General features: G+C 40.8%; 1 protein-coding gene across 4 annotated transcripts in view; it reads left to right on the plus strand.

Moving 5' to 3' along the window:
* Positions 1-24,052, plus strand: part of ELAVL4 (ELAV like RNA binding protein 4) — an 80,271-nt gene that overhangs the window by 20,480 nt on the left and 35,739 nt on the right. For 3 of the 4 annotated variants that reach the window (XM_058808499.1, XM_058808500.1, XM_058808497.1), the window contains exon 2: positions 18,016-18,256. In XM_058808499.1, the coding sequence (XP_058664482.1) occupies positions 18,016-18,256 (241 nt within the window). Of the gene's footprint in view, positions 1-222; positions 357-18,015; positions 18,257-24,052 lie in introns of those variants that run through there. The other variant, XM_058808501.1, reaches the window with a different exon arrangement.

Here is a 24,052-nt window from a genome sequence, read left to right on the forward strand (position 1 = left end):
CGTTTCTCGTGTGCCTCGCGAATTTCTTTTGTTCAGGGCGGCGGATCGTGAGTCATAAAATAAAATTAGAGAGCCTTGTTTATTTTCTTTTTTTTTTGTTTTTTTTTTTCGGTGGGATATGTCTGCCTGTGCATATGTATCTGTACATCCATTTAGCGTGCCCAGCCGCGATGGCACTCCACAGCGTTTCCATTGAACGTTGCGTTTCAGTTGAGCGCGGATGGTCTCTGCTGACAGTCACGGTGTCATGGTACCGCGTGTGCCTGGCGGAGCGGGCGGCCGATGATGCCTTTTAATCTCCGTTCCTATTACACCAGCCTTAAATACAAACCTCATAATCGCCTCTAAAAATCCAGGTATCGCGTTTCCCATGGAGCCGGTGCTGTCGAGGATGGATGGATGGGTGGATGGATGGATGGATGGATGGATGGAAGCAAGGGTGTGTTTTTTTTGTGTCGGGGTGGGGGCTGGGGTTGGGGGGGGTTGGGGGAAGAGAGCCGTGTTGTTTTGTGCTTTTTTAAATGCCGGGAGAAGTCAAAGCCATTTATGTGAAAAATAGTATTTCTATTTTTAGCCCGTATTCTCCTGGCGGAGGAGCCCGGACGTGCTCATCTCGTCCCCTCTTTTGTGCTTTTCCTTACAGATTGTGCAAAATGGCATGATCAGACACACAACTGCGGGCACCGGGGCTGCGCCGAGCGGGGCGACCCGGGTGGGGGCTGGGGCCGCCCGCACAATGCCCGGCCCTGCTGCCAGCCCCGGCACGGGGGGCGCGGGGACCCCCCCTTTCCTCCCTAATTTAACGTTTTGCAGACTTTTGCCGCGGATATTTATTATAACCGGGGAAACAAAGCGACGGTCTTTTCCCATTCTTACAGGATTGTCTTTGTCTAGCTGCTTGTTTTGATGGGTGTAAAACAAATAAGATTAGACTGAGCAGCCGAACTGAAAGCGATAGCTGGGAGGAAAAGCCAATGAAAGGTTGCCGGGGAAACGAGCATAGGGGAAGCTGAGTGGGGGAGCAGGTGGCAATCATGTGGGAATACTGCAAACAGTGTAAAAAAAAAAACTAAAAAAAAAAAACGAAGCAGGGGCTACCTCGATTATCTCTGCTCTTCTTTGTGGCAGTCACAACTTTAATTATTCTTTATAAATAGGTGTTAATTACATTTCTGGCTCAGGCTTACAGTGATTTCTAGAAATCTGGTTTTAAGCATCTGTTCTTTCTCCTTTGCAAAAGAGGGTTATCTTTTTTTTTTTTCTTCCCCCTCCCTGCTGTGAAATTGTACGTGCAAAAAATTGCAAGGAATCCTGTGAGGCAGTATAAAAAAAAAATGTAAATTATATTGAATGAAGTTGACAGAGGTATAATAGTGAACTCCCACAGCTGATAGCTTCTGCAAATCATTTCTTAGAATTTTCCAGCAAATGTCCCTATGAGAACAGTAGGTAGAATGAATTTACCCTAAGCAGTGATTTTGTGTTAAGTGATATTGGTAATTTTACGAAATCAGATGGTTATATGGCAGAATAATCGGTTCAGGGGAGTTCACCATATTTTAGGGTTTAGGCACTGAGAGGAATTGACAAAAATACTGAAATTATTCTTCTCTTCGTCTCCGGCCCCACCTTTAGCCACAGTCTGTTCTATATCTGCTGGAGCAATATCCACTTCCAGTCTCGGGCTCCTTGTGGCAACTCTACTTTTTAAACCACGGCTGAATATTTTGTTAATCGTGATGGTCTCTTAATTGTAGTGGCAAACAATAATGGGAAATAGCTGGTGGTGCTAGAAGTGTTACAAAAGCGTAGTAGACTAGTAAGTGATAGACAGTAGCGTAAAAGATATAAAAATGTGGTTGCCCAGAAAACGTTCATCTATCACACATCAGGAGGCATAAGAAGCAAAGCAGGAATATAGAACACGCCTTTCTTTCTGTCTTCGGATTTGCAGATATTTTTACTTTATTCCTTTCTCTGGTGCAGGGTTACTTTGAATGCGAATTCAAGCGGGGATAGTAGTGCTTGGTTGAAATAAGAATTTAAAAAATTAAATACCCTTTTTAATTTGTTTTAAGTATTGCTTCTGCTGCAGTCCTTTCTGTGAAAAAGTGATTGAATGGCTCTCTGAAAACTGCACTGCTTTACAATGTAGAGGGGGAGAAAAAATCTTGAGGGGGTGTGTGCGTGTGTAAAATTCCGTATTTTACAGTCTGTGCATGTGCAGAGATGCATTCTGACATGCATTGTAGTTGTACGTGAAAGTAAAATAATTTTTCCTCTGTCCAAAACAGAGATACTGTGTTCTAAATCTGTTAACTTAGTCATGACAATAAATAAGGGTGCCTTTTATTATACACAGCTGCATTGTTTGTTTTAAGAGTCATCAGCTAGTAGTTACATTTTCATTTTCTGTTCAATTTCGTGTTTCTACAAAGATTTAAAAATAATGCAATCCTTGTTTTATGGTGCACGTGTTCCTGCCCTGATCTTCCTCTTTTCTTTGTTTTAAGATTATATTAATGAATACAGCCTGCATGTACATAGTGACATTTTCTTTCTGCATTGTAAATCTTCCTATAGAAAAAATAGCTGTTAAGTTAGTGAAATAGAATTAAGATTGCTAGTAATACTAAATGTTGAAAATGTAAAACCTGTCTGTTGAGACAAAAAGATACAGAAAATGTACTTGTCCTTAGACATGACATTTTTCGTTTTTTAAAAATTGTTGTCTTGGTGTACTAGTCAGAAAGGAGGCAATCTTACAATTGGATACTGATGCAATGTGAATACCAGCCATCAGTTTAAAATCCTGTCCTCATGTACTCTGCTAATCAAGTTCCCATGTTAGATACAGGGATGCCTCTCCACTGGTGACTGGCTTGGTTGCCTCCTTTGCTTTCTTCTTCTTTATTAATTTTACCTTTTTGAGCTCTCTCAAAGTGAGCCCGAGCTGTTGTGACAAAGGATGGTTACAATGAGCTGGAAGGGGTATACTTAAAAATCCTGTTTGAATGGGTTTGAAATAGTCTTCATCATCTTTATTTGGTCCCATTAAATATTGTGACTCTATTGAAAGAAAATCTAGCTGCATTAATCTTACATATATTTAATGGATTAATTTTTTTAAATAGTATCTTCTAACTTACAGGGCATGGGTTTTTTTCCTCAGCCTTCCTATTTGGTATGCTGGGAGTGTACTAATTAAATGCAGGTTATTTTCTGTGAGTAATTGTCATACTGTTGGTACATAACCTAGAGCCACTCTACACTCTGAGGTTTTTCAGAAGAAATAAGGTATGATTGCATCCCATATTCTGGCAGGGGAATTTGGTGTCTTCTTTGGGAGCTTGGACTTTGGAAATAATTTCAGCAAACAGCCCAGGCAAGAAATGGACAGTGGCAGAGAATATTGTGGTGAGAGAGATGCAGATAACTTGACAAATCCACTTGTCTGTTTTGGCAATCTGTGTCCTCTGGACGCCTCATTTACATGCCTGGACACATTAAAATGTACATTTGTTTGTCTGTGGGACAGCTAACTGGATACACTCCGATGCACTGGCAAATACTGCAATGCAGTATTTTTTCAATGTCATTGGGGTTTTGGGGGACAGTGGGCACAAACAGTTTTATTATAAGTGAGGTGATGTTAAGAAGCATGGTACCTCTCTAAGGGATAGGCCAGATTTTGCAAAATTCACTAATCTGTGGTGGAAAGTCACCCCTCCCCCTTGCACTCCTTCTTTTGCTTTTTTCCTTTCTGTGTAGGGTGGAGGAAGAGATGGGTACGTGTGTATTTGTGTGTGTGGTTGTGCATGTGTATCTTCCTTTCCCAATTGAATGGATGTAAAGGAAAACGCTGGGATTTGCATGAGGAGGGAAGGACATTTGTGTAAGGTAACACTTCCCAACTGTTTCTGTAAATGTCTAGTTGCCAGCGGTCTAGGACTTGGTGCAACTTTAAAAGAAGACACATTTTTAATTTTCTAAAGAACTTTCTGAAGAGGAGGGCAGTGTTGCAATTCAACAAGTATGATTGATAGCCTGTTTTATTAGGATTTAATCTATCTGTAAAGGGTATCTGTACCTCGCCTTAGCTTTGGGGTATGTTTAACCATTTGAGATAATGTAAAAGGAAGAGGTTGGAGAAACTGATACTTAGAGACTCCTTGCTTGCTTTTCCCGTGAAATGATCAGTCTTTACTTTTTTAAATACTGGAATATTTTAGGTGCAAGGGGCTTTTGTAGGTCACTAGCTTTACAGCAAGAAGAAGAAAGGGGGGAGAAAAGGTCTCAGTGTGTCAGAGGCAGTAATTGTATAAAATTAGCCATCTAGAAAAGGCAGGAAAGGAGGCACTAATATGTGAAACAGCACTGTGCTAGTCAGGGAGATAATGAGTGATAAATTTGAACTGGTGCAGTGGTGTGATGCCCATTAATTTCTCAGAACCTTGACTTTGCAGGTTTGTTACTCCGTTGTTCACACCTTTAATTATAACTAGTTTTGGATGATAGCTTGGGGCACTGAAGATGAGACCTTTTGTTTGTTGTTTACTCATTTAAATATTCAGAGTTTGCAATAGCATTGGAACATCAGTGTTAGAAATTACATACTCTCAGATGAGATTATAGTAAGAATGCAGTTAATTCTTGGAATTGCTTAACATTGTCTTATTTCTAGCATTTACATTGCTTGCATGAATTCATTATGAATTAGCTCAGCAATATTAGGTTGAGCTTTATTTTCTGTAGTGAAAATCTGTGTGCCCTAATGGAGCTCCTGATGCGTTATTGCGAGCCCCAAAAAGTAGGGAGGAAGTGGAGAGCCCATCTTACCTATTGTTCTACCCTTGACAGTGCCTTTCATGAGGACTCTCACCTCAATGGCTGAGAAAATCTGTACAAGTCAAGAAATGCTGAGAACCAGTTAGGAATTGTCAATTAAATGGGGAGAAAAGACGGCATATTATGAAAATATTTAAAATAAAGGATAGCTAAACCTTTGTGTGTCCTCTCTGGAAATGAGATGTAGTTGCAGAGTGTAAGATACGAACCTGGCTTTGACAATATTTAGAGGCATGATGTATAGAAAATGCTGTAGTACGCCTTCGTTGCTAAGGCACGCACAGTTGCGTCAGCATTGCTGTTGTGATGGGAAATTATTCGTCCTTGAATTCTGGGGGAAAATAAGCTTTCATTTATTTTATTCTTTTAATTTTAAACTTCTCTAATTGCTATAAAATTCCGTATACTGCTGCTGGTAGTCTTCCCAGTCTGGAGCCGTACGCCAGCGTGTTTTCGGCGTCAGGGCGGTGACATTTGGTGGCTTTGGAGCGCTGGGGACCCTTGGAGCTGAAGGTGGCGCGATAACGTGTGTTTGTTTCAAAGCAGACGCCCGTGACTATGGGAGGTGGCTCTCGCTTGCAGTGCTTCGAGAAGGTTCCCCACGTAACGCGTCCGTGCCCACGTAAGTGATGTTGGCAGAGGGCAGCAGCGCCACTGGAGCCTCTCCAGTAGCGCCGGCCCTTCAGCGCCGCCGCGCACCTGGCGGCGCTCGCCGAGCCGCGCACGGAACCCCAAACCGCTTCCGCGGGTTTCGCTTCCTGAGGGACGCGCGGAGAGAAGGTCCCACCTGATCCCCATGTAGAGGCCCCTAAAGGTTGCTGCTGGAGCAGGTAACTGTGCCCCGGTCCTACCTGTTGGCCTGTAGTTGCATGCAGTCCCCTTTGGAGAGGCTGAGTGGTTTCCTGAGCACTTCCCAAGTATTTTCTGCCAGGCTGAGTGCTGTTGAAAAGGCTTTGTAGAGACATGAGGGATGAAGGACGTGTGTCCTTCTTGCTTTTCTTCCTTTTAAGAATCTCTCATGGTTGCATTCTAGAAAACCAGCAAAGACAACAATTTACTCAGAATTTATAACTGAAGGAGAACTGCCTCCTCTTGTAATGTTATGTCTAATTGCCCAGCAAGGACATGGGATTTCTGCTACTGCTGGTCAGGACAGTTGCTAGAAGTCCTTGTTTCTCTACTGTTCTTAACAGCAAAACTGGCGTTTGTGAGTTTGGGAATTATTATTGCTAGACAGAAGTTCATTGGAAGGCTTGACAATGAGGGTTTTTTTGGTTAATACATGGATTAATTAAAAGACTCTTGATGTCTATGAAGTGCTTGGTGTGTGTGGAAGTCAACCTGGTTCTAGTAGTTCTGATTAGAGGGTCATAAAAAACTACATGGGCAAAATACAAACCTTTTTGAAGAGTCGAGTGCTAATATGGAGGGGAGGCCAGGCCTTTTTTCAGTCCCCTTCAGCTGATAAATAGACACCCATAGTCAGCAGCAGTTTAATGTTAGATAACATGAAATTCATGACTCAACGGCATGAAATAACCCGTATTTAAGTCACTACACTGTGGTGGAGTGTTAACACTTTCTGCTTTGGGGATCAGAGGTATTTGGAGTATTTGGCTTTTCTGCCTGCCTGAGGGGTTTATAAATGTGACTGTTAATTGCAGTCCTTGTATTAATCTTCTGTTGGTCCTCCTTAATCTTTTAATGGTGGTCGGCGACTTTTTCCTTTACTATGTGCAGAAGATCTTGTGGGCAAAGATGTTATTTCTGTAAAGCACAAGGCACAGTCACGACTCCGTAGAAGTAATAATGTATGTAAATAAATGCTTCTTAAATAAAAATAGTTCAAATATATCTTTGTTCCAAATGAAGTTACTGGCAGTAGATGAGTAGGGGGAAGTTGATTTTTAGCAGAAAGCATGAATACTGGAAATTCTTCCTAATATGCCTGTGCCAGCTATACTGTGACAATGTTGCTGTCGATTCCCTTCCTGTGAGAGCAGCTGTTCAGGGAATTAACTCTGCTTGACGCGGAGGGTCCTGAAAAATTCAGTGTGCAGCTACGGTGGTGGCTGTGGCCATTTTTAGTGTGGCCGTTGATAGGAGCTAACTCTGATCCAGCACAGTAGCATATTGTTCTTTAGCCTAACTGGGCCAGGACAGAATTATCATTCTGTATTTCGTGTGCTCTGTGAGAGATTCCGGAGAGCACTTCAGAATTTGACATTGTGTTTGATAATTTATAGAGCACAGTTTATATTTAACTGTAGACATACTAATCCAGGGGAAAAGAGTAGTGTATTTTTAGAATCCTTTTTTTATTGTCTGTGCTTGTCATCACCCAACTACTGAAAGAAGTGCTCGCAAATGTAAATGCTCAGATAGAAATTGAGTTTAATTTCCATCGTTAGTCTTTGCTAAGTGCACAAGTGAATGTTACTTGTGTGATGCTCTCTGAGGTGATCAAGGAGCTTTGCAGCCATGCGTAGCTGATGCGGCTGCTGGGGGAGCCACGTTCTCCTCCAGCATTTCAGCACCAGGCTGGACCAGGACACTGGGGCTGAGTGCCTCCATGGCCAGGGTGCTTGGCTGGTGTGGTCGTTTTAATAGTGACAGTGTGACTTCTGTCACCAGCCTGTCTGAGGTGAAATGGATGGAAGTGGATCCAGCTCCAGGTTTAAAGCGCCTGCCTGTGGCTGCTGTGTGCTTTAAGGAAAGCACAGCCAATAGAGGACAGTAACTTGGTTGCTTTGGCTTTTTTAATACTCAAGCATTAGTTCCTGTGTGTTTAGGCTCTTAGGACCTTTCCCCCTGCTGATCTCTAATAGTCGATGTTGTATTTCCAGTTACTTTTTGATGTCTAAGTGAAATGTCATTTGTGGGGCTTGGAGTCAGGACAGCTGGGGTGGTCTGTGTTCCCCCTTGTCCCCAAGCACCTGAGCCTGAGCAGGGACTGAGCTTGGCAGGGCTCCCATTGGGTGCTTGAGCAGAATTATTTGAACCACTGGTTTGTTATCCATAAGGTCTGCTCAGCTTTTGAAGAGGAGTTTTGGTACATTTTTAATTTCTTGCTGTTCAGGGTATGTTTGTTCATTTACATTTATTAAGGAAGGTGTTTGGTTTGGCCCGTGGCATGCTTCTCTTCTGTAGTACAGAGATTAATAGTTTGTCTAGGATAGAACATAAGGATCTGTCAGCCTGACCTGTGACAGATATGTCCTTGATATTTTGTCCTTTATTGATGAAGAATATATTCCTAATCTCTAATAAGTCTTTGAGTTTAGCATAGATGCTTTCATGCATGAGATTGTTTGAATTTAAGCATTACTGAGATATTTATCCCATGCAGTACTTTAAAACTTATACTCATTTAAGCCATTTTGTAGGTAGCTTTGTGAGACCATCTGAATAAACAGCTACCTCTGTTCTCTCAAAGGTGATTTCTGATTATTTTGCTCCCAGAAGCTTCTCAAACTTAAAATTTCTATTATCCACTCACTTTCATTAAGATGGTGATGGCATATTATTTTCAATAATTCATTGTAACTTTATCTACCATAGGTATGTTACAGAAGTAAGAATGCTTATGTTTTATGAGAAGGTTATTTCCATAAGCAATGCTAGTGTGATACAGAGCTGTAGACTAGCAGGTGAATTGTGGTAAAGATGTAAATTTCTTTGTTATTTTTCATCTGGTTAAGTTTTAAGAGAAATACCGATAGCTTGCAGCAGGCAAACATTTCTTATGATGGAGATAGGACTTAGCTGAACATCATAGTTTCTATTTTGGGGTCTGTCTCGCTTAGACCTGCAAGCTGCAGTATCCATAGAGATGCTGTTGCCAGCAGTTGAGATGTACACATGTTGATTAGTGTTTCCTAATTGCATTTAGCAGTGTGTCTTCATTAACATCCTGTTGAGGACAGAGCCTTAAAACATCTTGGTTGGGTTGTGTGTTTCACTAAGCCATCCATTCCTGCCTAATAGAAGCCTGGCTTTGCATGAAAAATACATGGGCAACATTTTCAGAAGAGCTTATGGCTTAGGAGCTGAAATCCTATTGCAGTGAACTTTAATGAATATTAAATTGCTTAAGGGCTTCTGAAAATTGTAGCTTTTTGTTTCTAGAACTTCAGTAGAAATAACAGCAGTGGGGGGTTGGATGTTCCTAGGCTTCACGGAGAGCCTGCACTGTCCTTGCTTTGCTTTGCCTTCTGGTAAGTGGATGCTTTTAGGTTTCAGTATGGCTCATGACACAGGTTTCACTGACTAAACTCTGGGGTTGCAAATGATTCTAGATTATTTTCTTAAAGGGAAAAAAGCATAAAGTGGAATTGTGACAGGTCTACAGCAGCTGAAGACTTGCAGCTGTCTGCTTCTTTATGAACATGTACGTCCCCGTGGGAATCTGTGCGTCAGTACACAGTGCCACATACATATTCCCAAGTCAGTAATAGAATTCAGTTACAGATTAGCAATATATAACTCAGTAATAGAGTCAGTAAACCAAACAAGTAAGTAGTGATTAGGAAACAAAACTGAGCTAAAAATAAAATTCAGAAAGTAACCAGAAATATAAAAAGACTCTCAATTTCCTTTGCTTTCATTTCAGTGTATTTTTAGGCTGCATGTCCTTTAGACTGAGAATGTCTTAAGTGTTGATCTCTTCCACGTTCTTACTGTCTAATATGTAGGCTTTTGAGAGACCCTCTTCAGTATTTCAGTTTTTCTCATGTCCTTACGGTTTTTGTTGGTATATCTGGTTTTTTATCACCCTGTTAACACTTATTTCAAACATGGTTTCTGTTAGTCACAGTCTGTTTTTCAAGAAGGACAGTGCCGTCACTGGGAGACCTCTTGCCTTCGTGGTATCTAATATCTGCAGCCCATGGAGAAAGAAGATGGTTTCATCAAATTTTGGCTTGGAGTGTCAATCAAAGAGCTCTTTTTGCTGAGACTTGATTTTTTTTTTTATTCCTTTAGCCTTCATATGAGTCTTGAGAGAGCAAGTAGTAGCCTCAGTGAAAAGACAGGAGGGAATAAGAAGCAATCTGGAATGATGAAATTACTGAAATAAAGCCCTTGTAAAATTTTAGGCACCGGGTTGCCTGGTATGAATTTGGCAGAAGTAGAAGTGCGATTGAAGAAGAAATAGATGTTCCTTCAGAAGTGAAAGCCTGACCGTGTTGTCTTTATTTCAGTCCAAAAATAGCGCAGCCCTTTGAGCAGAGGCGGCGGGTGACCCCCAGAGACGCGGGTGGGCTGGAGCCACTGGTGGCCTGTCCCGGGACGCAAGTAGGACACAGCCCTGCCACCAGCCTCTGTTGTGGTCTGTGGATGCAAGTGGTTGTAGGGGTTTTTAACCTGAGCTGGTTGGGTCCCTCATCTAATAGGACACATCCTTTTTCCTCTCCTGGTGTTTTCGGTGATGCCTTTCTCCAAAGCTGTGTTCCAGAGTCGTGTTTGAATGCTGCGAAGTCAAGGTTATGTTTTCCTGCCTCTTCCTGTCTGAATTGCATTTAATGGTAGAAATTATCATATACGCTGGTGAAACCATTCTAAATAAACCAGGGGATAACTGGCTGGCATTCCAAAAGTCAGTTTGTCTTAATGAAAAGGACGACCCTGATCCAGAGACAGAAGGGAACTTCTGTGCCCAGCACCTATTACACCACTTTCTTCCTTACCATCTCCCAAGTGCTGTTGCTGTGGGCTTCAATAAGATACTGGGAGAACACTGAAGAATAGAGCCAAGCACCTCTGATGTTTCCAACAGGCATAGTTGCCGATAATCTTTGCAAGAGGCAAAGAAAAAGCTGGAAATAGTTCAAAGTAAAGCTCAGTAGAAGTTCATAAAGCATCTCATATTTTGTGAGCTGAGGTAATACGCAACACAGAATTATAACTATATTCTGCTTCTGGACAAACATGGTTGTCCTTATAAATGTGCCATTTCTGCTTCCCAGAAACTGCTGTGCGTGGAGTGCTTGTCTGTGCACCTGCTCCCCAGTCCTGTGTGTTTCCTCTGAGCTTTGCAGAGTGCTGAGCTCTGTGAATGATAATTGTAGCTCTCCTCCTCCAATTTCTTAACCCCAGAGTACCTGCAGGAAGAGTAAGAGATTATGCCAAGTATGTGGTATGGTGCCTTTGTTCCTGTCTTCAGTGTAGTTACTGGATGTGTAGTTCCAGGAGTGTTTTCCCCTACTGCTCAACTAGTAGCTGTTGATGTTGAAATAGTTGCAACTTATTTTGGTGCATACTTTTCGCTGCCTACTCATTCCCTTTTGTTCTTAAAATCAAATACAAAACTGTAGAGCCCATATCTTTGTAGGAACAGAAGACATCTGAAACTCTCAAAAAACCTGTAGTTTTAGTGCATCATTATTATATTGGTTTTCTTTTTGAATAGGTTGTTAGGAATGGTATCTTATCAGTGGGCCAGGTTTGAGGGTAGGGTGGTGCATTACAGGGCTGTCACAGCTTCCTGTGTAACTTCAGCAGTTTGCTTAGATACTTTCATCTGGTTTGACTTTTATTTCGCTTCTGTGAAATCTGGAATAAAAAGTAACAGGTTTTGCCTGCTTTTTGTCACTGTGTTGGTAGAGCAGCAGTCCCTGCCTTACTGCCCATTTGTACAGCTCAACTTGGTGCTGCTGTGGGTTATGACCTTCAGGCACTGCAGTGATAACAAGTAATATTGCCGGTAAACTTTGCTTTCATTTCACTGCAGACTGGGGACAGAATATTTTGGTTTAGCATATTCATGAAAAAGCTTATTATGGACTGGTTCAGGATAAATTTAGCTATTAAAGAAAATAATTTTCTCCTTTATTTGAACTGAGGCTTGCATCTTAAAATGAATGCATTTGTTGTCTCCATTTGGATCATTTTTGTGCTCTGCACAATTATTGTGGCACCATAAATGTGAATTTGCTGAAAGTGTTTGAACGCCATTTCAACCTGAGTGCAGCTCACTCTGAAAGCAAGTTAAGACGGCTGTATCTGTGCCATGAGAGCCAGAGATTGCCAGTTTTCTGAGCTGAGACTTTCAGCTGTTTCTATATTTAAAATATTAAATGTGACTTTTACTCCAAGGAAGGTAGCATGTAGAAGTGTGTGTGAGTGGGGAACATGTCAAAATACGGAGGGTTAGATAATGATTTGTTTCTGGGGTATTGGGTTTGCCTCCAGGCAGATAGACTAAAAAGCTTCATTTCCCCCCTTTATTTCATGTTCATGATGTATTTATTAGGTAAATAATAGCAAAGTCTAGTTGTGCAGTACGTAAGCTTTAATAAAAATGTAGTTGACAGTGAAATCTGACAGTTGTTACAGTTAAGAGAATCTGTACTGGAGCTGCACACAGAGCATCACTTGCTGCTCCTGAGGTCACTTAAGAAAAAGCCCACGTGTGGTCCAGGTGCACCTGCTTCTTGCTCTGGCTGCAGTTGTGGTTTTGAACCAAGGAATGCTTAAAATCACTTTATGTTCTTTTCCTTTAACACTCTGATGGGAAGGTGGCATGATGTGTCCTGAACATTGTGATCCAGTGCCTCATTCTGTGAAAAAATGTGCTAAATCCTCATGGAGCAAGTAGCAGTCTGGTGCATTTTAAACTGGGCTGGGGTTCCTGGGCTGGAGCAGGGCTGAGGGGCCTGGATGTGTTTGTGTGTTGTGCTCCACGCCCATGGATCAGCCTCCTGGCTTTGGCATGGCTATTCATGGCTCAGCAGATGGCAAGGCTGTGCATGGGCTGGTCGAGCAGCCCCTGTAAATGGGGATTTTCTCACCTGCAGAAAACTTCTGGGGGAACAGACTTGTACTGTGCTGACTTCCATTCAAAAGAGCAGATATGCAGGGAGTTAAAGCCTTTTCCCTCATTGTATGAGGGAAACCTTTGTGAATCTACATTTATTTTCTTTGAGAGGTTTTGTTTGTTTCTTCTTTTGTCATCGTTTTTCACGAGATGGCTGTGGGACCTCTGCCATGGCACCATTTGTTTTCACTTGTAAAAGCAAACAACTTGCAATGCTAATTAAAGAGCTTTTTTAGATAAAGTAAGAGCTTTGCATTATTTATCTAAACTCTTTTTTATGGGAAAATGTTCTGAGTTTGTTCATTAATGAACACTTAGAAATAATATAAAATTAGACCTCATGAATTCTTCATGAGGTGTAATTTGCCATGATCTTTTTTCTTGGCATTTAGGTGCTGTGAACAGTTCATTATTCATAGCTAGCTTTTTTGACTTCTGAATCCTCAAAATGGATATGTCTGCATGAATTTTCTGGGGTTTAGAATTTTTTTCAGATTTTGATTTTAGGAGGAGATTGCTTCTGGTGTGTTTAGAAATACTCCTCTTTAGTGCCTGTAAATAACACTTAAGATTTTTTGTGATATTTTTTTTTTAATACATACAAAATTAGTTTGTTTATTGTGGACTATGGTCAGTAGAATATACATAATTCAGACAGCAGGAATGGATGCTGGCTATTTGCTGAATGCAAGCTCCTTTTGCTGTACATATGTGAAAGCCTCAGTTCAACATGCAGCCCTTCTTTTAGACTGCTGAGAAGGAATTTTGTAAATATAAAAAATGTATATTTACATTTATCAAGCCATTGGCTATTGCTTATGCATGCAATAGGGAGATAAGGCTGTCTTAGTCTGTGGGTAGTTTTCCAAATGATTCATTAACTGTGCTTTGTAATGGTAGATGGATGTCACACATTTACTGTAATAAGTGAAGATTAGTGTCAGTTACTCCAGCTTGTAATAGTTGGTAATTGTAATAGTTCTGTTTATACATACAGGTATTTTTTGCGTTATTGTTGGAGCTAATATTTTAGCAGGAATAAATTGAAATTAGTTGAATTAATTGAAAAAACAATGGAGATGTGATGGAAGTATTTCTGAAACATTAGTAATGTAGGAGTAGCTCTAATGGGTATTTGTGGCAGATACTCTGTGGGAGAGGTTTATACCAAGCCTTTTGGTAAGCAGTGTTTTGCAAAACACTGGCAAAGCTTCTGTTGTCTTCCCCAAAGCATTTATTTGTGAAATCTGTCAAACTAAAATACCTCATACTTTGCTGATACATTACCATAGTGAGAAAAGTAGCACACCAGGATATGGTCATTTTTTTAAAACAGGAGTCTGATGAAATACATGCACAATTTGAAACATGTAACTTACTAAATCAGTGTTGGAATTCTACCACAGATAGTATTTGTCAGCATTAGAATATTGGTGGCTAAATGATCAAATGTCTGTTAGCAATAACTGCAGTTTATTCCTCAAAGATGCTATTACCCTATATATAGAGTATCATATGGCAGTATTGGGAGTTTGGCAAGTTATTGCCCCCAAAAAATAAAATCTTCTTTATACCAGTAGCATGTGACTGTCATCACACATGACATTTGCACCATAATATTTCAGGACCGGTAGTAACTGCCTAAATTGGGTCAGAAAAGGTCTACAAAAAGAGATATTGCTCAGAGCACAGATATTGCTGAATTTACTTGCTTATGGAGGTTTAAGAATACCTTCAGGGATAACAGTGTATTTTGTTTTTAAAAAAAATAACATAGGTGTTAAGTCACTCTTGAATTTTCAACATTTGTTTTGCCTATATCCAGATGTATCCTTGATGAGTTAGGCTGACTTAGAGCTTTCTTGGGTATTTTGGTAGAATTTCATTGCAGCCCAATACTTTTCTGTACGTTAAAAAAATTATTACCAGTAATTAAAACACAAAGTTAACTGTGTGCCCTAGAAACTGGAGTATTGATTTTAAAAATACTCACATTGTGGTACAGGTATTGAATTAAAAATTTAAATCTTAGTGTTGTGCATAGAGGAAAAAAAAAACATACAGCGACTGTCATGTTGAAATCTATTTGAATAAATAATATTCCTCTTATGTAATGTGCTGACTGATGTGGAATCAACAGCTACTTAATATTAAAGCCAGTGCTTGACAATAAACATCCGAGGGCATGCACACTGAACTCTGCCCGGGGTTTGAGCTTCGGGCGTGTCGGGGACAGGACCAAATGTCTGGGGAGGAGAGCCAGGGCTTCCCTTTTGGTTACCGTTAATTAATGTGAGTTTCTATTCATGGCAGGAGTCAGAACGCACACCTGAAGTGTTATTCCTTTGTGCCTGTGAGAGCTTCGAACGCCAGCTCTGCTACAGAACTGCTTTGCACAGAAATCACTCTGTAAATGGAGACTTAAAATTATGCAGTAAAAAAAAAAATCTGAAGTCCTTTATCAGAAATGCTTTTCATAATTCTTCAACATCTCTCTCTATCCATTATCTTTTTTTTAATATGTGTATAGCAAATGGATTTTCAGTAACCTATGACTTGGCAATAATTTGAAGGGCAAATAAGTGCCTTGGTTTTCTGTTCTACTATTAAATAATCAGGAAAACCTAATTGAAGTTGAGAATAACTAGGAAGAAAACCTGGCACCTGGTGCAAAATCAGTTTATGCCAAGATACTTTGAAGTATATGAGGAAATGTACTTGTTCAGGAACAGATTTTTACCGAGCAGCTTACTCTTAATGTTCTGAATGTGTTAAATGTCTTGGGTTGAATTCTGTTCCTTTGCTTGGTGGGGAAAGTATGAATGCTGAAAATTTAACTAAAAACCTTTTGCAAAATGCCTAAGTAGGACACCAAGCAGTTAGGAATTTTGTTTTCTTTCACAGATTTTAAAAAGATCCAGGGTTATTGTCTACCGCGGGGAACTATAGATAGCTTTTGAGTCTGTTGCTAATAATAGATGCTGTACCTTCCTCAGTGAGTGGTGCTGAAGTCCTGCTTCTGCTGAAACTGAAACCAGAGGTGTGCTGTCCCTGCTGGCTCCAGGGGGGCAGGATCAGTCCCTAAAACCGCAGCTCATCTTGTGGGGTTTTGCATTGGGAAGAATACGGTCCTGTGATGTAAAGGCGGGCGGGAAGCTGCCGTTAACCATGTCAGCTGCTTCACTCACCCTCTCACTGTGCCTTGGCGTCGGAACTGGGATTTTCTCCCCCAGATTTCGGCCGGGTGGCTGCGGGTGCAGGCCGTAGGAGCGGGCTGTGCGGAGCGGGAGCGCGGCCGCCTTGGGGTGCGAACCCCGGCCCCGCAGCGGCTGCTGGCGGAGCTCGGAGCCGTGGGGTCGCGGAGGTGCGGAGATCAAAGGATGATCTTCCAGCTGGAATCCCGAGCTAAACAGATTTAGCAGCATCTGAAGCGTTTAAGTAGTACGTGTGAGTAAATACATGGGTGGAATTAGCTTGGAGAAGGGAAGGGAGTATGGCCGATGCTGGGTAGAAGGGGGAATCTTGAAGGAAGAGCGTGTGGGGCTGGCACAGCTTGGCCAAGGATGCCAGCAGTACTTGGTGCCACGTGGCTGGTAAAATTGGCAGGGGGATTCTGGTTTGGATGTGCCCATGTCTTTCAAGAAGTGACTATTTTTGTGCAGTTTATTTTCAAAATGATTCTGCTGTGTGGTTTTAAGGCATCTCTGTTAAGCACAATGTGGCAAGGCTTCTTTTTATTTAAAAGCTGTTAAACCAAGTAGCTATTCCTGGGCTTGATAATAAAAATAATGGTAATTCAAAACTTATTTCCATTGATAAAAAAGAGGGTTATTTCCTAAATGAGGCATTAAACTAACACTGAAGCGTTTCAATTAAAAAAAAAGACATGGCCAGAATATAACCTGTTTAGACTCTGAGCCACCCTCATGCAGATAATTTTAGAATCGACACCCCTTTTTTGGGGGGTGTGTGTGTCCCCATCCTCCTGAATTACAGGCCTAATTTGTCACAATATGTACGTCCCTGGATTTAAAAAAGAAAGCAAATTAAGTCTTGAGTAATTATAATAATTACAGGATTGGCAGAATACCAGGTTCAGAGTGTGTTGTGCCTTAGCCCCCTGTTCTCCCGTGCTGTCCGTGGGCAGTGGAATCTCCTGCCTGGGGCAGCAGTTTGCATCACTGACTCTCTGGTGGAGAGAAGCTGAGCCCATCTGAGGGATGATCTTCGATTCCAGTGAAGCTGCACATCACAAACCTCACAGCAGGCAGCAAGAGCCACCATTTGTGTTGCTTCAATTTATCCAGAACTGAGGCTAAGCTGTCCCTTCCTTTGGCAGCACTGGGGACAGTGAAGGTGGGCTAGAACCCACAGTAGAGGCAAATTATATAGAAAAAGCTCGAAGTACCCAGGTTTTTCTGCTTCCTTTTTCTGCCTGTGCAGTTTTGGGATGAAAACTTGTGTTCTGCAGATAAACATGCAGGCAGCTTTGCTCACGTGATGGGTGACACTGGTGACAATGGGGCTACTGTCCTGCAACACACTTTGTTAAGCTGGATTCTTATTTGTCGTTTTTTGGAAAGGTCTATTTAAGTCTCTTCGGTGAAAATTGGAGATTTCTGTTTCAAGACAGATGTGCTTGTTATAATTGCAGCCTTCACCTGTGCCTGATAAGCCTTTCTTTGATTAAACCTTTTTGATTATAGTAAATATCTGAAAACCTTTGTATCTGTGAAGATTGCAAATCCAGGGCTCTATTATTTAAAGACATGTCAGTTCATTAGTGGAAAATATATGTGGAGAATATAGGTCATCACTGGAACCAGTCAATGGTATGTCTTGGGACACCAAGTTTATTAATTGAAGGCAAGCTGAGTGACGACATGGTGCAGATTGACTGTGCCTGGTTAATGTTGTTGTCATTGCACTCTGTGATACAGTTATTAAATAGGTAAAATATTTTACCTTTTCATATAGAGCCATACACTTACTTCATCTGATTTAATGGAACTATAATTTTAATTATGATTATTACCTTAAATTATAATTAAATTTATGTGGTTTAAATTTACATTTGTGAAAATGGCTGCGTGATGAAAGCAGAAATCAGCTTCGCATTAACAAAAAAAGGTTTTTTTAACTGCATCTTAGTATATGCTCACAGCCAAAGACTAGCATGACCTACTTTGCAACAATAACAGAGGAATCAAGCCGGGTTTTTTTGTTGAAGTATCTAAATTGGCCATGAATGCTACCTACTCATTCGTTTGTGAGTATCTTTAAAAATAGCTATTGTATCTATGAAACTTAAGGGTGGTTTTTTTTTTCCCCTTTCTCTTATTTTGCTGTAGATAATTAGCACCATGGAGCCTCAGGTGTCGAATGGCCCTACTTCCAATACAACCAATGGACCCTCCAGCAACAGTAGAAACTGCCCTTCCCCCATGCAGACAGGGGCTGCTACAGATGACAGCAAAACCAACCTCATAGTCAACTATTTACCCCAGAACATGACCCAGGAGGAGTTCAGGAGTCTCTTCGGGAGCATTGGTGAAATCGAATCCTGCAAGCTCGTGAGAGACAAAATCACAGGTAAGCGCTTGGTGTTGTGGGGTTTGCCTGGTAAGGGTCAGCTTGTGCTTGGGGTCAGCAGAGCCCTGGTGCTGCTGTATTGCAAGTGCTAACACAGGCACTGCATCTGCTGCATTCCCTAACTTCAGGGGCAAGCCTGTTGTTTTCAGGGCTGCACACTGGATCTAGAGCAGCTGAGAAGCCCCTTGTCTCTCAGCGTCTACAGATCTGGGGAGAAGTCTGAACATGGCCAGGCTGCATGTGTGTAACACACTGTGCAGCTTCCTGCAGGAGAGCTTAGACAGTGGCCTTGCTTTCCTCTTCATCTCATTTTTATTTAACATGGACTGGTCTGAATGGCTTGAGCCAAATGATGGTTCCTAATTCTGTCTCTGCCATTTGAGCTTCCCCTCATTAATTTCAGCCTGTTTAAGACCACTCTAAAGTGAGGTGGTTCTGCATGTCCATCACAGCTTATTGACCATGGTGTTCTGGAGCAGCACTGGGCTATACTTGAGACACACTGCTCTGGATTTCATTCAGACAGCTCTAGATAGTAGTTAATTAACTCTGGTCCCCAAAAACATTTTAGTTTGCAGGGGTCCTTTTTCATATGAAGTAGCGCCCGTTGGTAGGTGCCTTCAGAATAGCAGCCTCCCGTGGCAGATGCTGCCTCAACAAGGAGAGGTCTGCACTGTCACTAGAGGAGGTGTGGATGGGTGCAGATGCACCTGGCCTGATCCACATCCTTGCTGCTGCAGCCAGGAATCCACTGGTGCACAAGATGGGATGAACAATCAGCTTTTATAGGTTAGTTTTCTGGGTTGTGTGTCTACTCACACCGTAGGTGGGAGCAGCTGAAATTTCACTGCTGTTCAGTGCATCACCAGTGCTGTTATGTTTAGCACAGAGAGCAGCAGCCTTGGGAGGGAAAGGGTTCCAAAAAAGGAGTCAGCTCCCCTCAGAGGCTCTTCTGGCAACTTGGGGATGTGCTCTGTGGGAAGAGGCACCATGGGAAGATGAGGAATTAAAATGCAAATCTTCATACCTGCTTCTATAACATCCTGGCAGCCATTGCACTGGCAGCATTAGCATGATCTGCTTAGTGCTTTTCAACATGCAATGTTCCTTTTTTGTTTACTTCCCGACACACAGCACTGCTCTGGTTGAACACAAGGCACATAACAAATGGCAGTAGCTGCAGGGCAGCTTGAGTCCTCACAAGTGTAGTCCAGCAGAGCTTTCTTTAGCACGTTGACCATGATGTATCTATTGCATTAAATCTTCTGATTTGGCCACAGCTCTGGGTGTTCTGAAAAGAAGATGGAAAATGGAATTGACTTTTATTTACTTTGGGTTTTTTTTCTACAGGCCTTTGTTTTTCTTCTAGGCTGAAAATAATCTGAAAAATTTAACTGCAGGTTAGTTCAGTTATTTCAGGCAGAAGTGAAACCCTCATCTACAGGAGTCTAGGGTGCCTAGCTTGAATTTTCATCTTGTGTTTCACGAGCTTTTACTACTTACTCTATCCCTCAAATTCATGATGATGTTCTTACAATAAACTTTCAAGATTTAAAATATTCAGTGTTGTTTTCATAGGGAATGTATTTGGACAGAGAGCCATTACTTCATTGGCAAGGAACAGTATTCTTTTTGTTTCATTCCGTCTCCAGGCTTTTGTCTTTCTGTTTGAAGATATGAGAAATTTGCTATATGATCTTCTGACACATTCTTGGGTAGTTTTTTTTGCCTGTGCTTTTTCTTTCCATACAAGGTGCATAAATCTTTGATCACTAAAATACTTTAAAGGAACCATTCTTTAAAAAAAACTTGTGTAGATGCCTTGAGGACATTACCCCTACGTGTTGTTTTAAGAGGTGATACAAGTACAAAAGAGCCATATTTGCAAAAAAAAAAAAAAAAATTGTGCTCCAAATTCTGTGCCGTTTTTGAAAACAGAATTTCATCTGCCAAGATTTTCAGGCCTGTTATCAAGGCATTGTGCAACATTAGTGAATTTGAGGATGCATATTCATTCCTCACATTGAATTCAGAGTTAATAAATCAAATTCAGTCCTCTGCCAGAAGCAGTTTGTGTTTTTAAGGTTCTTAGAACATGGAGAGTAACAAAATGGAAATGCACTGAGGTCACAGCCAGCTCATCTCTCTGGATCATCATGTAAGCATGCTCCTCATTAGGCCCCTGGACTGATCTTTTTGGGAGGGGAGGGATGGAGGTATGCCAGTAGGCTGCAGGAGGAATGACTGGCTTTTCAGGGGTTCTTTGCTTTTTCCTTATTAAAAATCAATAGAAGTATTATTTCAGGCAGTGAAAGCTGTATTGAAAAAAAAAAACCCAGTGAAGTCTTAAGCTATTGCTTCCGCAGTGAAGATGTGAAACAGTTTAGATTTTGCCTGCTTTTAGACTTGTCATTGTTTCTGTTGAAAATTTTGTGGCTTTAATAAATCTAAGCTAAGCATGCTCTGTTTTGTTATGCCTTTTAAAAATGTGCTGTTCTTTCTGTTAAAAGTCTGGTTTGTGTTCATATATTGTAAGTTTGCTTCCTTCTTGCTGGGCTGAATTATCAGGCAAATCAAAAAAAAAGTCAGAATAAAAAGTTGTAGGGAGAGCTTGCTTCAAGAAAAATAGAAAAGGTCATAAACCAAATCATGATTAAATAGTTCTCCTGGCAAAACCATAGTAGAAAATCTCAAATGTATTTCTGAAGATAGGTAGCATTGAATTGGCTCATGAAAAAGATTCTATTTCCCTTGTCAAGGAGCTGCAAAGTTGGGGGGTTTTTTTTAGGATAATGTTGAGTCTTCTGAAATGTTTTTTTCAAGGAGTTAAAAGGCATAGAAAGTCTTTTTAAACATACTGGATCTCTCCAATAAAATTCATAACCTGAGCTCTTATTCATTTTAAATTTGGTTAAACAATGACAGGAGTAGTCATCTGCTCCAAGTCTTTTTGCAGCCTTAGAACAGTAGTAGGAGTTTTTAATAAAATTGGTTTATGAAGTTGCCCCCTCGCTTTGGGAAGGCACGTGTTAAAACAAGCATATTCCTTTACTAAAAAACTATGCTAATTTGGTAGTACACCGCTCTGAGTTGAATAGGAATGACAGCTTCTAAGACAGCCTTTAATTTGGTATTCAAAACCAAAATCGTAAACTTGGGTTTTGTTTGGTAGCTTCTCAGAACAGGCAGGATATACAGTAGCATTTTTTAAAGATGCTAATGACTTGAGAGAGGAGATGGAAGTCAGGCATACATTTTAATTATGGGGGAGGGGTTGCAATAGCAAAAATGGTTTGGGTTTTTTTTTTTTTCCACTGCAGAGATTTTAAGGGAATGAGACAAGGAAAAACAAGACTGAAGATAGTTGCCTTCATTTGGCAGGGGTGTTTAATAAAAGCAGAACTTGTGGTTGTAAAGTGTGCTTATTAAATTCTTCATTTACACTACCTAATTAATTCTAGCATTTTAAATTAACAGTGAAACTGGTCCCTGCTGTACCATTTCATAGCTACAGCATATTTCGTCCAACAACCCAGTTGTTCAGGTTTAATCAGCTGCGCTCAAAAAATGAGAAGGAACTTAGGTTAAAAAAAACCCAGCTAAGTGGCATAAACATTTTAGAACAGCATTAGATGAGAGGAGGTGACTTCAGGGAGGAAACCTATGGCTTCAGATGGATGTGAGTGAGGCTCAGCACTAACCAGAAATGCTAAGCTAGAGTGTGTTGCAGATGCTCTTTATTTCTTATTTTGTCTGAAGAAAACCAGTGACAAATATCTTCATTACTTGAGGGAGAGGGCTTGAATTCATGGGAATTTTCAGAGAAGAAATGCTGAACTTGTTTTGTCCTGTGTTTGCAAACAAAAGATCCAGTCAGTGTAGTGTCCGTCAGATACTGTAAGAGCTGCTGGCCCTCTGAGTTGTCCTTGTTGACATAGTTTGTGTGTGGGAGAAGGGGATGTTTGTTACTAATTTTTTAATTCATTTGGTAGGGTTTTTTTTTCCTTTTTTGTTTTTCTGTAATTTACCCAGGAACTTACCTCTTTGAATCTTCAAATGATTGGTATCCAAAAATCTTTGGCTTCCAAATCTTTTGCATCTTTAAATGATCCAGGAATGTTGTAAAGCAGAATACTTATTGATACAAGATTTCTGTGCATCCCTTAAGTTATGGCAGGGTTTGCATAATTCTACTGTGTGGTACAATTTGATGTTCTTTGCATGTGTAATCAGGAACTTTGTTCCTCTGCCCAGAATATAACTCTGTTGGATTTAGGTTTTTTTAATTGTCCTTTTTTTTGAATTTTCAATTCCTTTAAGATTATGTACAAATATTGAACCCTTTCACTTGAGTTTCAGATATTTATAATAGTACTGATGCAGGTTTAGATTAAAACTGCAGTTCAGAAATAATAATGACATTGTAAGTATAATTTAAATATCAATGAGTGAAAAGGACAGAAGGAAATACTGACTGCTTTACCTGTAGCCTTCTCTAGAAGTTATGGATTGTCTACTCCTTACTCCTTGGGATGTTCAAGCATAGGATCCAAGAACCAAAACCTACTAAAATGGCAGAATCAGAAATCATGCAGTATTATGACAGTACTGGAAAGTATTTCTCACAAGAGAAGCGTGCAGTACTCATTCCTGTATGGAAACCAATAAATTGTTGACCTGGGAAGGCTGTTCTGCTCCTTCAATCCAGAAGTTTGTCCACACTGAGTTGGTATTATGTGCTATGTGGAAAAAAACGTTTCCAACTTTCCTGTAAAGTAAGAATCCCATATTGAAATGCTGCTGCTGTAAAAAGCAAAGACCCAGATTTTATTTAACCAAATGATGGGGAACTAGTGTGTTTCTATCTAGAACATGCTGTTCAGAGCTGCAAGTTTGCAGTTTGCTAAAATTTGGAGCTTAATTAAGCAGCGTTAATTTCAGCATCTGCATTTGGAAAGCAAGGGATGCAGAAGTTCTGTATCCTCAGGGGCAGAAGCCATTATCTGCACACTGGTGATGCCCAGGGAGGCAGGAGAGAAGGCAAGCAGGAATGGTCGTGTTCTCCAGGAGGGAATTTCTGGGGTCTAATGGCAATTGTGCAGTAGCAGGAAAACCCTGAAGCTTTCCCTGGTAGGCAGACATCACCTAGTATTGGCCCAGTGTTGGCAGCAGCCAAGTTTTATGTATTTAATTGGAGGTTTTGAGGCATGGTAGAGTAGATAACCAGGAGGTCCCAATGGGTCCATCTGGGTTGGAGTCAAAGGAGATCTGGAATCTCATCATAATATAAAGACACAAAGCAAAAATGGGAAAAACAGCTAGGGAACAAGCCCTTGGTAAGGCAGTTTGTGACAATAGGTAACTGTCGCATGGTCAAGTCTGCAAGTGAAACACTTAAGCTGGAAATTGCAGAGATATTAGTGAAATTGTGCTGCTTTGTCAAGGGGAAAAAAGATTTATTTTTATTTAAGGGAAATAGTTCACAGCTATTTATGCTTAGAAGCTGCAGATAGAACATATATTCACTGAAAAATAAATTCACATACAAAGGCTGGCAGTGTTTCATCTATATTTTCTTTAATAATTTTGTAAAATGGTGTGCCAAAAGTATCCTGTGGAAAGGAAAAAAAGGCTCCATATGCAAATTAATATCATTTACAGTGAAAACCCAGCATTAAGGTACCTGATCTGAGATCACTGGAGATCTAACCTGAGCATGAGCTGCTTCTGCATTTGATGTCCAGTTCACTGATTGTGCTTTGGAAGTGCCTTCCATTTTGAGATATTCCTGGTTCC

The sequence above is a fragment of the Ammospiza caudacuta genome, chromosome 7 (genome assembly GCF_027887145.1).
Source record: "Ammospiza caudacuta isolate bAmmCau1 chromosome 7, bAmmCau1.pri, whole genome shotgun sequence".
Lineage (NCBI taxonomy): Eukaryota > Metazoa > Chordata > Aves > Passeriformes > Passerellidae > Ammospiza > Ammospiza caudacuta.